Source organism: Zootoca vivipara, chromosome Z1, assembly GCF_965207765.1.
Source record: "Zootoca vivipara chromosome Z1, rZooViv2.hap1.1, whole genome shotgun sequence".
In the NCBI taxonomy this organism is placed as follows: Eukaryota; Metazoa; Chordata; class Lepidosauria; order Squamata; family Lacertidae; genus Zootoca; species Zootoca vivipara.
This window is the reverse complement of record NC_142583.1, coordinates 75,259,929-75,275,219: the sequence shown is the minus strand read 5'-3', so window position 1 is coordinate 75,275,219 and position 15,291 is coordinate 75,259,929. Positions and strand designations below refer to the sequence as shown.

Below are 15,291 nucleotides of genomic sequence, written 5' to 3'. Positions count from 1 at the left end.
AGAGAGGCACAGGGCGGGGGGGGGCTCAGGCTCGGCAAGGGGCTCTCTCGTACCTTTAAGCATTATTAAAGGCAGGGTGCTGGTGCCGCCCTTGCTAGGATTTGCACCCCAAGTGCAGAATCACGGACCCCCAGCAAAGCAAAGGGGTTGGCAGAGCCCCTCTGGGCCAATGCTGGTTGGAACTAACTGGCTGGTTGGGAGGGGGGGCGGATCCTGGGCTTTTCTGTTGGAGCCTCACTTGCCCATTGGAGCAATGTGCTTCAGTCACCGCCGGGGCCTGCTGCCTTTCTGGGGATTTGGTGGTTAATGAGGATTACACGCTTTGGGAAGGAAGGAGGCGGAAAACTAGAGGGTTAGAGGCAGAGACACGCAAGCCGGGTAGGGCAGGTTGGGTCCTGACTTAACCCTGTGATAAGAAAAAACTGAGAAGAGAAGAATCCTTGGAAAAGACCCTGATGTTGGGAAAGATGGAGGGCACAAGGAGAAGGGGACGACAGAGGACGAGATGGTTGGACAGTGTTCTCGAAGCTACGAACATGAGTTTGACCAAACTGCGGGAGGCAGTGCAAGACAGGAGTGCCTGGCGTGCTATGTTCCGTGGGGTCACGAAGAGTCGGACACGACTAAACGACTAAACAACAACAACAAGAAAAAACTGCTCCTTTTCCCTGATGGGGTACCCAAGAGCCCATATAGAGTCCTTTTGTAGGTTCTCTATCGGCAGAGAAGAGAAAATAACAGAGGCCAACCAGAGAATGTTGAGAAGCAAAGCAGCTAGGAAGCCTGATTGTGATTCAAGCTGTTGCAACAGGGTGCTCACAGCCACACACAGGAGGGACCCAGAACAATGGTGTGCAAGGCCTTTAGATTATAGACTTTTTAAATTGCCACCCTGCAGCCCAAGGATCCCCCCCCAATACATCATACATTACATACATCGCAGAAGAGGCCGCTTATAGCAGAAAACCTGCCTGCCAGGTTACCTGAGAATGATCACTGATTACGTTATTTGGGCAGCCTGGCAATTCCTTTGTGATGGTAAATGCTCAGTTCCTGAATCCAGGTCACAGGCTCACCCTATTCATACACGTTGTTGTTGTTTAGTTGTTTAGTTGTTTAGTTGTTCAGTCGTGTCCGACTCTTCGTGACCCCATGGACCAGAGCACGCCAGGCACTCCTGTCTTGCACTGCCTCCCGCAGTTTGGTCAAACTCATGTTCGTAGCTTCGAGAACACTGTCCAACCATCTTGTCCTCTGTCGTCCCCTTCTCCTAGTGCCCTCAATCCTTCCCAACATCAGGGTCTTTTCCAGGGAGTCTTCTCTTCTCATGAGGTGGCCAAAGTATTGGAGCCTCAGCTTCACGATCTGTCCTTCCAGGGAGCACTCAGGGCTGATTTCCTCAAGAATGGATAGGTTTGATCTTCTTGCAGTCCATGGGACTCTCAAGAGTCTCCTCCAGCACCATAATTCAAAAGCATCAATTCTTCGGCGATCAGCCTTCTTTATGGTCCAGCTCTCACTTCCATACATCACTACTGGGAAAACCATAGCTTTAACTATACGGACCTTTGTCGGCAAGGTGATGTCTCTGCTTTTTAAGATGCTGTCTAGGTTTGTCATTGCTTTTCTCCCAAGAAGCAGGCGTCTTTTAATTTCGTGACTGCTGTCACCATCTGCAGTGATCAAGGAGCCCAAGAAAGTAAAATCTCTCACAAGTGAGAGATTCATACACAGATACCCCTTAAGACAGGATTTGCGAGCAAAGAGACAATGGCGAGGCTTTGGCTTTCCATTTCCTTCCTCCTTGCAGAGAAATATTTGAAGTGATTGAAAGAGTCAAAATGGCTTTAGGACTGTTTTCCTGTACTGTTTCCAGACATGTGGTTTAGATATTTACCGGTATGTGTTTGCCTTGTACAGTTATGGACATTTATTTTATATATAAGACCTTAAAATTCCGTGAGCGACCCCGTGAGCAGAAATCAGGGCACTCAGGTGTCTCTGCATTGGGGACAGATCCTGAAGCTGGAAGGACAGATCGTGAAGCTGAGGCTCCAAGACTTTGGCCACATCATGAGAAGAGAAGAATCCTTGGAAAAGACCCTGATGTTGGGAAAGATGGAAGGCACAAGGAGAAGGGGACGACAGAGGACGAGATGGTTGGACAGTGTTCTCGAAGCTACGAACATGAGTTTGACCGAACTGCGGGAGGCAGTGGAAGACAGGAGTGCCTGGCGTGCTCTGGTCCATGGGGTCACGAAGAGTCGGACACGACTAAATGACTAAACAACAACAATATTCTGCATGGACTGGTTGCATGGTGACATGTGCAAATGGCTTGAGATACCAATTAGGTCCATGAATTGCCGTATAGCATCTATTCAACACAAAAAACAGCGACCATTTGTTGTTGACAAAGGACAGCTGGCTATAGAAAGGGCCCCGTTACCTTCAGTAGCTGAGGGCCGCATCAAACCTAAATACGGCCCTGCTCACAACTACCCTGTGAGGTAGGCAAGCCTAAGCGAGGGTCAGGGTTTTTTTCGAACCCAGGCCTCTTAGCTGCTGCTCCACACTTTGCTGCCTCTACATGCTCCCCCCCCCCAGGAAAAAAAGAAGTGGGGGGCTTAGGACCCGCAGCATCTTCTTGGTTTTCTCTGTGCCCCCCCCCGCCTGCCATGGTACAGCCCGTTCCTTCTCTCCCCCCCCCCCCGCCTGCTGCTTGGGTGGACCAGGCCTCCCTTTCGCGCTGCGCCTCCTGCTGGCGCCTTGGAGAACGGCAGGGCTCGGTGGAGAACGGTCCCCCTTCCACGTGACTCCTGCGCTCGCTCCCATTGGCCGCCCGCTCGGTCCCTCAGGGCTGCTCCGTTGCCGGGCGCTGAGGCAGCGGCTCCAACGGCGGCGGCGGCGAGCGGAGCGGCTTCTTGGCGGGAGGCAGGCCGGTAGGGAGCGGAGAGGGCCGTGGGGGCGGGCAGGGGGCTGCTCCGGGGCCGTGGCGGCGACGAGCGGTCGGCCCCGCGCGTTGAGCTAGGTGTGCACGTGTGAACGCAGACAACCTTGCGTGTCAGAGGCCGCCCGCTGCTCTGGGCCTTGGCGGAACTCGTGCGGGGCTGAGCCTCCCCTGGAGGAGAGAAGCGGCCGCGAGGGGCGCCACGGCGGCGGCGGCGGCATCAGGGCAGCGCAGAGTTGACCCGCGGAACTCCCTGCCACAGGAATAGCCGCGAAGCTGGATGGCTCTGAAAGAGGACAGGACAATGCAGAATTGGTTTTATAACTGGCATATATTGCAATATGAATTGTAATTAGAGGTTGACAAAATGTGGATTTTGTTGGATTTTAGTCACGGAAAATTTATTTAAAAAGTACAAAAAGAAAGAAAGAGGCTTCTGGATCCCAGTGGCAGGGAAGCGCAGGAGGGGAGAGGGCTGCTCTTTATTGGGCTCGGATCCTGGCGCGGGTTTCCCCCAAGGGGCACCTGGAAACCCAGAATAGGAGGCTGGACCCCTTTGGCCTCATCCTGCAGGCTCTTCTGAGGTCCTCCTCTGCTGGGCATGGAGCAGAGGGAAGCCTTGGCAGCCACTTGCGGGGGCCCAAGCAGGCAGTCTTGGGGGGACAGAGGAGAAATGGGGGAGAGCCCCATTGGGGGCTGGATGAAGAGCAGGGTCCTGCAAGGGGGCGGGAAGAGGAAGAGGGGCTGCTAAGAAAGAGCCCCCCCTTCCTCAGAGCAGCAGGTCAGTCAGGAGGCTCAGCATCAAGGTGTCTTAAAAAAGTAAGCCTGGTTTTGTAATTCATTTCAAGTTCCAGTAGACTGCTCATGGCCAAACTTGGCCCTCCCGCTGTTTGGGGACTACAATTCCCATCATCCCTGACCACTGGTCCTGTTAGCTAGGGATGATGGGAGTTGTAGTCCCCAAACAGCTGGAGGGCCAAGTTTGGCTATGCCTGGTTAAAGAAATGAAAGTGGTGTACAACAAAAACCAGCAATGTAAACTATCAGTGAAATTTCACATGCAGTTTGAGACGGCTACAGTGGTACCTTGGTTCTCAAACACCTTGGTTCCCAAACACCGAAAACCCGGAAGTAAGTGTCTGGTTTCCGAACGTTTTTTTGGAAGCCAAACATCTGATGCGGCTGTCGGCTACTGTTTACGGGCGCCTGCACCAATAAGTAGTTCATAGAATCATAGAATCCTAGAGTTGGAAGAGACCACAAGGGCCATCCAGTCCAACCCCCTGCCAAGCAGGAAACACCATCAAAGCATTCCTGACAGATGGCTGTCAAGCCTCTGCTTAAAGACCTCCAAAGAAGGAGACTCCACCACACTCCTTGGCAGCAAATTCCACTGCCGAACAGCTCTTACTGTCAGGAAGTTCTTCCTAATGTTTAGGTGGAATTTTCTTTCTTGTAGTTTGAATCCGTTGCTCCGTGTCCGCTTCTCTGGAGCAACAGAAAACAACCTTTCTCCCTCCTCCATATGACATCCTTTCATATATTTGAACATGGTTATCATATCACCCCTTAACCTTCTCTTCTCCAGGCTAAACATACCCAGCTCCCTAAGCCGTTCCTCATAAGGCATCGTTTCCAGGCCTTTGACCATTTTGGTTGCCCTCTTCTGGACACGTTCCAGCTTATCAGTATCCTTCTTGAACTGTGGTGCCCAGAACTGGACACAGTACTCCAGGTGAGGTCTGACCAGAGCAGAATACAGTGGTACTATTACTTCCCTTGATCTAGATGCTATACTCCTATTGATGCAGCCCAGAATTGCATTGGCTTTTTTAGCTGCTGCATCACACTGCTGACTCATGTCAAGTTTGTGGTCTACCAAGACTCCTAGATCCTTTTCACATGTACTGCTCTCAAGCCAGGTGTCTCCCATCCTGTATTTGTGCCTTTCATTTTTTTTGCCCAAGTGTAGTACTTTACATTGTAAGTAGTTGGGCCTTGGTTTCCGAACATTTCGGAAGTCAAACGGACTTTTGGAATGGATTAAGTTTGAGAACCAAGGTACCACTGTCTTTGGCACTTTGGTTTTTTGCTATTCATTTTGCGTTTTTGTTTTTGAGGCTTTTTCGGTTAATTTGTTTTTGTGACTGTTTTTTATCATCTGCAATACTGTCTTATTCATTTTATAGTACAGTACATTGATTATTGCCTTCATTTTATGGATCAATCGTCTCGTTAGAGAGTAAAATTCATGTTAACTTGCTGTTTTAGGGGTTGTTTTTAAAAGTCTGGAACGGATTAATCCGTTTTGCTTTACTTTCTATGGGAAAGCGCGCCTTGATTTTGAAACGATTTGGTTTGGGAATGGACTTCCGGAACGGATTAAGCTTGAGAACCAAGGTACCACTGTATAGGAACAGAGTGAATGATGAAATAGCAAGAACTACGGCCAGGTCACTAATCCAGTGAGGCTTTAACATCCCAATTTCACAGATGTGCTTGTGGGGTCTGAAGTGGTGGTGACTGGCTGGGACCTCGAGGTGGGCAGCTCAGGGAAGATGTTGAGCCAGCGTGTGGCAACTGTGCAAAGGGCAAATTCCATGCTGGGCATCATTAGGAAAGGGATTGCAAATGAAGCTGCCAATATTGTAATGCCATTTATACAAATCAATTGTGCAACCTGTGTACAGTACAGTTCTGGTCGCCTCCCCTCCAAAAGGCTATTCTCGAGCTGGGAAAGTTTCAGAAAAGGGCAACCAAAATGACCAAGGGGGTGGAGTGACTTTTCTGAGAATAAAGGCTGCAGCATTTTGCCAATGAACACATGACAAAGGTGTATAAAATTATGCACATTTTGGAGAAAGCAGATAGGAGAAGTTTCTCTCTCATCATACTAGAAGGGAGGGCCAGCCAAAGAAACTGAATGTTGGAAGGTTCAAGACAGACTTTGCCACACTGTGCAGAGTTAAAGCTCTTCTTCTTCTTCTTTGGCGATCCCTCGTAGCAGAGTAAGATTGTCTTCCGTGAACACAGTCTTAACAATGAGTCCGTACGTGACTGTGGAGGCCAATTCTGGATCCACACGTCCTTCCGCAGTGGGGACATTGGTTTCCAGGCGAGAGTTGATTTGCCAAGCGTGCCTTCCTCTTAGCACGTTTCTCCCTTGCGTCCTGAGTTCGAGTGTCTTCAAAGCCCACGACACCTTTGGTAAAAGCTGTTCTCCAGTTGGAGCGCTCATAGGCAAGTGATGATAGCTATCAAGATTATACCTCAACACAGGCTTCAAGGAAGGAAACCAAAGCATAGAATGAACACTCGAGCTCTTTAAGATCCCATTAAGCGGAATTGCTTCCGAATGACTCTTAAGGACCATCTGCCTTCAGTTAAAACTATGGAATTTGCAACAGCAAGATTTAATGCTACCGGTAGCTACCCATTTCGGTATAGGGACGTGGGTGGCGCTGTGGTCTAAACCACTGAGCCTAGGGCTTGCTGATCGGAAGGTCGGCGGTTCGAATCCCTGCAACAGGGTGAGCTCTCATTGATCAGTCCCAGCTCCTGCCAACCTAGCAGTTCAAGAGCACGTCAAAGTGCAAGTAGATAAATAGGTACGGCTCCGGCGGAAAGCTAAACGGCGTTTCCGTGCGCTGCTCTGGTTTCACCAGAAGGAGCTTTGTCATGCTGGCCACATGACCTGGAAAAACTGTCTGCGGACAAACGTCGGCTCCCTCGTCTGTAAAGCGAGATGAGCGCCGCAACCCCAGAGTTGTTTGCGACTGGACTCAACTGTCGGGGGTCCTTTACCTTTACCCATTTTGGTAGCCACCAGCCACAATGGCCAGGCTCTGCCTATGTTGTGGGAATGGCAGGAAAGAGTCTCCATCTTGCTACTTTGAGAGCAGGTTGCTGCACGAGATGGGCACCCTTTGGCCTGATCCTGTGGCTGAGCTCTGAAGGGCTGCGCACACACTCTGGAAGATTCTCAGAGCCAAAGTCTGGAAGCAAATGGCAGCCCGTGAAAGGCCTCTGTTCTGAAAAGGCCCCTCTAGCTGCTCCTGGCCACGGGGGCTCAGACTCTCCCAGCGTGGCTGGTCCTGGATTGTGGCTTGAGGAAGCATTGCCCAAAGTTGGGGGGATCCGGGTGCAGTGGGGCTGCCTCTCTTTTGAGGCAGGGGTGGGTGCCGTTTCCGTGCTGACCCTCCTTTTCTTTCCCCAGGTGATTGGGGCTGAGACCGTGGGCTTGAACGCCATCTTTCTGCTCCTCATGTCCCGCGTATCACAGGCCTCGGGGGGCATCTTGCCACCGCTCAGCTCCCTGGTGGGGCCCAGGAAGGTGTTGCCAGCTGATGGAGGAGAACCCCTGGAGGCAGCGGACACAGGTACCGGTAGGTAGGGGAGAACATTTGGTTCCTGTCAGCCAGAGGCTTCCAGTTGCTTCTTGCTCTGCCCACTGCCCATAGCAGAGATGGTGCCCCATGGCAGCTCTGCTCAGGAGGACTGGAGAGCTCCCAGTCCTGCTTCCCACCCCTCGCTTGAGTGAAGGAAAGGGACTGGTGCTTTTGCACTGGAATGTCCTTGTCACAGAAGCGCTTCTGGAAAGCGGGGTGGTGGGTGGGGAGGAGCCAGCTGCCTCTCTCCTGTGCTGCCCCCCTCCTGCCTGCTTCTGGGAGATCCCTTAATTGCATTTGTCCTTCCTTCCTGCTGCTCGGCTGCTCCAGGCCGGGCAACTTAATCCTCAGCATTAGCAGCCTGCTGCAGGCAGACCAGGTCCCAGCAGGGGCAGCAGAGGTGACTGACCTGCTGGCACACCTTGGCAGGGCAGAGGGGAAGGGCATGGCATGGATGTGGCTGCCCAGGTGATGCCAGCCTGCTGAAGGGTTGGCACCAGACTCCTGTCTCTTTGCAGCTTCCAGATCGCTGACGCCGCTGGCCAAGTCCTTCCAGAAGGCGGAGGCTCTCCTGCGCCACTGCGTCAACCCCAGCCTGTGGCGCCTGCTGCCCCCGCGCACCAGCGAGAGCGCTTACGACAGCGAGGAGGAGGACTCTCCCGGAGGCCTGGCCCGCCTGGCCCAGGTGGAGCGCAGCTTCTTGGGGCTCAGCCGCTGCCTGTGTGTGATGGAGAACCCTCGGACGGAGACCTTCCAGGCCCATGTGCGCCCAGCCCTCCCGGACACGCCCCGGGGCGCCTTCACTTACCACGCAGCCCGGAGCAGCGTGGCTCGCCAGGGTGCCACTCTCCACGCTCTGCTGCAGCACCGCCACCGCCTTCGCCTCTCCCGCCACTACACCCGCCGCCTCAAGGCGGCTTCCGGCTTCGTGCAGCACCTGATGGCCGCCGAGCGCTGCCTGCCGACCCTGCAGCCGCTGGCCGGCCAGCCAAACGCCACCTGGGGCCGCCAGCTGCGGGGGCTGTGCGAGGAGATGCGCACCCACGCCACGCACTGGGAAGGGCTGCAGCGGCGCATCCGCAGCGATCCCTGGCTGCGCCACATGCTGCTGCAGCGCCACGAGGTGGTCCAGCACATGAGGCGCTCCCTCTGCTTGCTGGCCCTCCACGCCGTCTGCCTCCTGGACCGCCACATCGAGGCCTTGCTCCGCAGCTTGGCCCACGCCCTCCCTGTGCCCGCTGCCCCACTGTCCGACTTCTTCCAGGGGCTGGAGATCTACAACCAGGTGGTGAACGACCAGGCACTGCAGCAGGCCTTCCTGGAGCAGCCGGGCCTGCGGAGAACAGCAAGCAGCTCTCCAGCCTTCCCCCTGGAGAGGATCCTGGGCATCCTGGCAGCAGAGAGGGGCAAGCGGGCCGCCCAGAGGCTGCACCCGCTGCTCCTCCGAGTGGGGGGCCTGGAGCCTGCGCCTTGGGGTGGGGACGCCAAGCCTGGGCTCCTGGAAAGGGCCTCCCAGGCATCCCCGTCAGGCGAGGGTCTTCCCAGCCTCTCGGTGGAGCTGCAGGCCTTGTGCCACGAGGAGGAAGAGGGCCTTCTGGTTGTCCTGGGGGAGCTGGTGGCTTCCACCGACAGCCTGTGGCATCACGTCCTGAACCGCCCCAAGCAGGAGAAGCCCCTCGAATGCTTGGAGCCGACTGACCTGCCTCCGGGGCTGGACTCTGCCTCGCTGCCCAGCTGGAAGTCTGTGCGCTGGCTGGACACCTCCTTCAGAGAGGCAGCGGCAGCGCTCTATGCCCAGTACTGCCCGCTGCTGTGGAGAGCGGCTTCCTCTTCCTTGGCCCACCGGCTGGAGCTCCACCCGCCCCTGGCGCACTTCCAACTGGGGGCAGCGGCTGCCTTGGCCCGGCGGCTGAGCCATGGCCTGGCACAGGGTAAGTCACACTGCTGAACTCCCTGCCACAGGAGGCAGGGAGGGCCGCCAACTTGGATGGGAGGAGAGGGCTCTCCATGGCTACGTGCCAAGATGGATGTGTTGTGCCTCCCCAATCGGAGGCAGCAGCAGCGTTTCTGAAGACCAGTTTCTGAAAACCACAGGAGGAGAGAGGGCTCCTGCTTGTGGGTATCTGGCTGGCCCCTGGGAGGGCAGGATGCTGTGCTCGATGGGGCCCCCCTTGGCCATATCTAAAAGGCTCTTATTAAGTGCAGGTTCTTGGCTGACGGTGGGGTTGAGACAATGCCCACGGGACCTGCTGGGATGGCGTTCCAGCCCCTTGCCTCCCTCCCTGCCTCTGCTTGGCATCTCCAAGGGGCTTTTGCCTTCTGTTCAACCCATTTCCCATCGCGGTGCCCCTCCTGGACTGCTGGAGCCTTGCCCGTGTGTGCTCTGACTCACCCACAAATGGGCTGCCCTGCTAGTTTGGCGTGGGGAGGGAGGCAGAGGAGCAGCTAGGGCTCCTGCCCCTCTGCATCTGGGGTGCTGAAAGGACAGCCATGGCCCACCCCTACCTGGGGCTGCAGTTTGGGAGCTCAAAGGAGAAATGGGGATCCTTGGATTTTCTCTTCTCATCACCTAAACCCCTTGGCATGGCCTCTAGGAGACTCCCATTCCATCTCAGGATCCACGGCCTCCTCCCATTGGGCTGGGGGTCCCTGCCTGCCCCGTTGGGTGGGAACTCATGCTCTCTTGCCCCCTCTGTGCCTCCGCAGCCTGCGTGCCTCAGGAGAGCAAGGAGGAACTGAAGGATTTGGTGCTCCAGCTGCTGACGCGCGATGTCCTCCAGCACTGGGACCAAGGTAGGGCAGTCCCTGTTGGCGGGAGTGGGGGCTGTGGGGCAAGTGCTGAGTGAAGGGCCGGCCTTGTGGCAGGAGATAGAAGCCGAGAGATGCTGAGTTGGGAGGGACTCCCGAGGGTCATCTAGTCCAGCCCCCTGCAATGCAGGAATCTGAACTAAAGCATCGGTGAGTGATGACCACCCAGCCTCCGTATGGAAGCCTCCAGGAGAGTCCACCACCTTCTGAGGGAGTCTGTTCCATGGTAGAACAGATGGGTTTTCCCCCCTTTCATTTTAAATACAGTATATTCCTGTGTATAAGACTACTTTTTAACCCAGGAAAATCTTCTCAAAAGTCAGGGGTCGTCTTATACACCGGGTCGTATTTCTTATACAGTGAGTATATCCCAAACTATATTTTAACTGGAAAAGTTGGGGGTCATCTTATACACCGGAATATACAGTACATACAGAAATGCAACAAAAAATAATACATTGTAAAATGTCAAATAAAATGATATAAAAGTAGTGTAGAAGGGGGATATCTGGATATCTAAAGCCAAACAGATAGCAACTGATTTCCATGACAAAATTGAACATCATAATATCACAGAGTTTCAAGTAACAGAAATGGGTTTACATTCTCCTGTACCTTCTTCCTCCTGTGTGTTATGAAAAGGCTCCATCTCTCAATGAAGACATTGGGTTGCCTGCCCTCTCTGGTTCTCACCATCTTCGTAAGCTCCATCCTACGCACCGTGCCCAGATGTTAGTTTTCCATTCTCGGGTGGTGCTCTCATCCCCCCCCTTCAATTCTGACAAATAATAACTCTGGCAGTCCTTAAGAGATGTTGCCTGGATTCCATATCATGTTAGTACAATTTCTGTAACCTACCAAGTAATACAGTTAGAGGATCCACAGGCGAAGTATAGCCAGTTCTTACTTCCATTTCTGTTGTGATGGGTGCAAGGGAAGTGGCAGGCAGCTGGGAGGCAGCTCCTCAGTCCTGTTCCCTGTGGAGTGCCTGCTCATGTGAGTCTTTGGGGATCCCATCAGGCCTTGTTCCCTTTTCGTCCCAGGTTTCTGCCAGGCTCTGGGCTCCAGCCTCACCGACAAATGCTTGGCCAAGCCTGCCCAGAGCCCAGAGGTGGCCTGCAGCCGGACGGCTCAACTCCTGCAGGGCCTCTACCTGCCCTTGGCCTTCAGCCTGCAGTGCCTGGACTCCCAGCTCACAGAGAGCACAGGTGAGTGGGGGCTGCACTCCGTGGGGCAGCTTGGAGTCCCTTTGCCCTGGCCAGCAGCTGGGCCTCGACTCCCTCCTTGACCTCCACTGACCCCCTTTCCCCCTTGCAGCCGGCAACCTTGTCCCGTCCGGCCTCCACCTGCGGCTGCTTTCCCTCTCGCTGGCCACTGCTCACTCCTCCTGCTACTGGGTCATGAGCAAGGCCTACCAGTACTTGGCTTCCTGGTCCCTCAACCAGTTCCTCCTTGTGACCCAGGGAGACTTGCAGGCAAGTAGAACCAGGAGTGGGGGGGCGGGGAGAGGGTACCTTTCTGAGGTCAGCCAGGCACTGCAGGGGAGCAAAATGCCCAGGATCCACCCCCCAAGCCAGTCCAGCTGTGGGCATGGCGTGTGTCTCTCTTGGCCAGAGAAAGGGGGAGAAGTCCTGGCCGGTGCAGAGAGAGGACTGGGGCAGAACAAGCTCCTTCCCTCCCTGCTCCTCGAAGGCAGGCTTCCTGAACCTCGGCCCTCCAGGGGTTTGGAGACTACAATGCCCATCATCCCTGACCACTGTTCCTGCTAGCTAGGGATGATGGGAGTTGTAGGCCAAGGAAAATCTGGAGGGCTGAGGTTGAGGAAGCCTGCTCTAAGGCCTCCTGACTCCTTCCTGCAGCTGCTGAAGGCAGAGTCCAGCAGGATGTCCACGCTGGTGAGCACAGCTTTCCCTGAGGGCAGGAGGAAGCAGAGCCCCCTCCTCTCTGGCCAGGAGCAGGAGCTGAGCCAGCAGATCCACTCCACAGCTTCCAGCGTCCAAGTAAGTGCCGGGGCTCCCAGCATGCCTTACCGCGTCCTCATCCCAGCAGCCTCCGGGAGAGATCCTCCTGGCTGACCTTGAGGCTGGCTTTGAGTACCTTTGAAAGGTACCTCTGCTTGCCCCCTGGCAGCCCTCCAGCCTCTTCAGTGGGGCTTGCACAGGAGAAATTGCTGGGGGCGCCTAGGTGCCTTGTCTCCCACCCCACCCCATCGCCCCTTTCCTCCTCTCTTGCACAGCTGTTTGCGAACAAAGTCCTGACGCTGTTTTCCTCGGACTGCAAACGCATGGCGGCGGAGATCTTCAGCCAAACCATGCCCCTGGGCAAGCACTGGCGCCTCGCCCTCCGAACAGGTAGGCCTGCAGGGCAGGGAGCAGAGCCCCCCCAGCTCCTAGTAGTCCTCCACCGCTCTGCTCTTGCCACTGCTGCACTTCTTCTGTTTGTGGGCTCCCCACTGGGGCACCTGGTTGGCCCTGTGGGGCCAGCCAGCAGGCCTTGCTTGGGTCTGATCCTGCCGGGCTTCCCCCCTGAAGTTCTCCCATTGCCCTAGCAGAGCTGCCGCCCTCCCCCAGCGAATATGCCTCAGCTGCTGCTCAGAGCGTCCTGGGTCAGGTCTTGCTGGGCATCCAGCTCCTGCCGCAAGATGCCCAGGGGCCAGCCCTCAGCCAGGTGACGACGGCCTTCTTGGAAGCCTGGATGGACCACATCCTGGCCCAGAAGATCAAGTTCAGGTGAGCCTTGGTCCGGGAGGGAGGGGGCTCTGGCAGGGCTGCTCGTTCTCCCCTCTGACAGCCCGCCTTGCCTTCTGCGTCCCCTCAGCCTCCAGGGCGCCCTTCAGCTGAAGCAGGACTTTGACCTGGTGCGGGAGCTGCTGCAGTCGGAGGATTATGGCCTCTCCCCGCAGATCAAGGAGCTGGTGCTCTCCCTCCGGGTCTTCCAGCAAGTGGACAATGCCATCGCCTGCCTCTTGCAGCAGCCCCCCAAGACCTCCTTGCCCTCACCCACCTGGGATGCCTTCCACAAGTGCTGTGAGTGGTGGGCCTTTGGGGGTCTGGGGGGGGCCGCTCTGCGCTAGATGGCCCTTGGGGGTCCCTTCCAACAATCCAGTGGGTCTATGGGTGAAGGTGGGGGAAACCTCTGCCCCTTGAGGCCAGGACGTGATGGGGCAGGAAACTGAAAATGGAGTCTCTGCGCTCAGTGGCAGTCTACCTCTGAGCCGCCAGCAGAACTGGGGCGTCCGTAGAGTCCGAGGGAGACCCAGGAGGTCAAATTGAACCTCAGCTGCCCCCCCCAAAGGAGACTGGCTTGTTTGAGAGGGTTGTTTGGAAGTCTTGGGGAACGCAAGCGAGGCATTTTGAGCGCTCTGAAAGGGTGCCTTGTGCTGACTACTGCGGCCTCGGGTTGGCTGCTGTCGGAGGTGGACTCTGCTCATTCCGATCCCCTCAGGCCTTTGCAAAGTGGCTCTCTGAGCAGATCTCCTCCAAGAGATCCGGGTGGGAGGGGGGTTCTGTCCTAAACTGCTGCAGAGCCCAGCACTGAGCTTGGTTTTCAGGGCCGAGACTCTGTCCTGGAGCATACGGAGAAGTTGCGAAGGAAAGAGTGCCTCTGAGCCTGCAGAGGTGCCTTTGACTTGCCACTGAGCAGCCACGGATTGGGACGTTTCAGGAGAGAAGGGCCATAGCTCAGTGGTCTGGGAGTGAGGGTCCCGAGGTGGAGCTGTCCCTGGCCAGCGGCTCCTCTCCCCGGCAGGCCCTGTCTCCTCCCTCAGCTGCTTGTCTTCCTCCCCAGGCTCCCATGATGGGATTCGCACGCAGGACGGCGGCCCAGGCAGCCTGAACAGCCTGGAGAGCCTGGAAGGGCTGCCCACGCAGGCGAGGGCCGCGCTGGAGAGCCAGGCGGGTGACCTGCTGAGCCGCATGCAAGGGGGAGGCTGCAGCCCCGAGACCTACCTCAGCCCCATGCAGCAGGAGTGGCTGGCGCTGCGGCTGCACGGGGGCCGCCGCTGGAAAGTCCCTGCCCTGCCCTGCATGAACAGGACCTCTGAGCCTTGACTGGGCCAGGTGGGGCAGCTCCAGCCTCGGCAGGATGAGTACCTGCGAGATGCCACTCGCAGCACGGACTCCTCAGGGCTCCCTCCGCCTGCCACATGTGCCTCAGGCCCAGCACAGCAGCAGCCGTGGCGTGACTCTCCCCCCTGGGGGCTGCGGGGGGGAGGAGCCTCCATTGCCTCCCGCCAGGCCTTGGCTGCTTCCGGGCAGCAACTCTCTGGCCATAGACATTTTGGCTAAGGGGAGAAGCTGCTGGAGGAAGAGAAGCCAGCTTGTTGAGCGGCAGGGCCTGAAATCGCAAAAGGCGCTTCAGCATTCCCAGGCCGCCTCGGGGTGGTCAGCGTCACAAGGAAGTTGGAGAAGCACACAGAAGATCTCTGGTCCACATTAAAGTCTCCTGATGTTGCAGCCGCTTGGCGCGTCTCTTGATTTGGGAATAAATCCATGAGAATCTCTCTGACCCACTTTCTCTGACCCTTTGGGGGAAGGGCTGCAGCTCAGGGGCAGAACATCTGCTTTCCTCCCAGCTGGCCCTCCCATGGCATCCGCACAGGGCAGGGAGCTCAGAAAGACCTGCCGGAAACCCTGGGCAGCCGCTGCCGGTCAGTGCAGGCAGAACTGAGCTTAGATGGACCAGCGGTCGAGCCGGCAGCTTCTGAGCTTTTTGGGCGTCCTGATGTTTGGCCACAAAGTCCCTAGCTTGGCAGAAGTCGGGCTGAGGAGCGAGTAGGAGAACCTCGAGTTCCCTGCGAGTCAAATCCTGTCCCAGAGAGCAGCTCGCTGCTTTCCTGCCTGCCTGCATTACTGAAACGAATCCTGACAAGTCACAACAGACATGCATTCTGACGACATCCGCTGGGCTTCGAAAGCGGAGCGCAGCCAGGTCCCGCCCCTCCCTTCCCTGCCAAGTTGAAAGTGGCCCAGCAGCTGTGGGGCTCTGGGCCCAATTTGGAAAGGGGTCACAGGAGGGTAATGAAGGGGGCCAGTAGTATGGGAAAGAAGAGGGAGGGGGCATGTTTAGCTGGGGAGAGGGGCTGCCTATGCAGTAGTGCATTTCAGGAGACAAATGGGTCGTTGGGAGATTCAGGATGGGTAAAAG

General features: G+C 56.2%; 1 protein-coding gene across 5 annotated transcripts; it reads left to right on the top strand.

Annotated features, from left to right (window-relative positions):
• Positions 1-2,842: 2,842 nt before the first annotated feature.
• CCDC142 (coiled-coil domain containing 142) lies at positions 2,843-14,600 on the top strand. Of its 5 annotated transcripts, none has more exons than XM_088660783.1 (11): positions 2,843-2,942; positions 7,167-7,329; positions 7,857-9,269; positions 10,045-10,131; positions 11,190-11,354; positions 11,464-11,621; positions 12,006-12,146; positions 12,383-12,497; positions 12,698-12,875; positions 12,964-13,172; positions 13,933-14,600. In XM_088660783.1, exons 2-11 carry the CDS (start codon positions 7,215-7,217, stop codon positions 14,193-14,195), a joined length of 2,844 nt encoding a protein of 947 aa, XP_088516909.1. In that variant the 5' UTR covers positions 2,843-2,942; positions 7,167-7,214; the 3' UTR covers positions 14,196-14,600. The 5 variants fall into 5 exon arrangements, with proteins under 5 accessions (XP_088516909.1, XP_034990410.3, XP_088516908.1 ...); XM_035134519.3 differs by having other exon boundaries at positions 7,167-7,335; XM_088660782.1 differs by lacking the exon at positions 2,843-2,942 and adding an exon at positions 5,831-5,958 and having other exon boundaries at positions 7,167-7,335.
• The last annotated feature ends 691 nt before the right edge of the window (positions 14,601-15,291 follow it).

Excerpts from the sequence above, each read along its gene's own strand:
- CCDC142 (XM_088660780.1), top strand. The coding sequence starts at position 6,367 with ATGCTACCGGTAGCTACCCATTTCGGTATAGGGACGTGGGTGGCGCTG. Across the intron at positions 6,481-7,166 it reads GTTCGAATCCCTGCAACAGG|GTGATTGGGGCTGAGACCGT; the intron begins GTGAGCTCTCAT and ends TTCTTTCCCCAG. Across the intron at positions 10,132-11,189 it reads CCTCCAGCACTGGGACCAAG|GTTTCTGCCAGGCTCTGGGC; the intron begins GTAGGGCAGTCC and ends TTTTCGTCCCAG.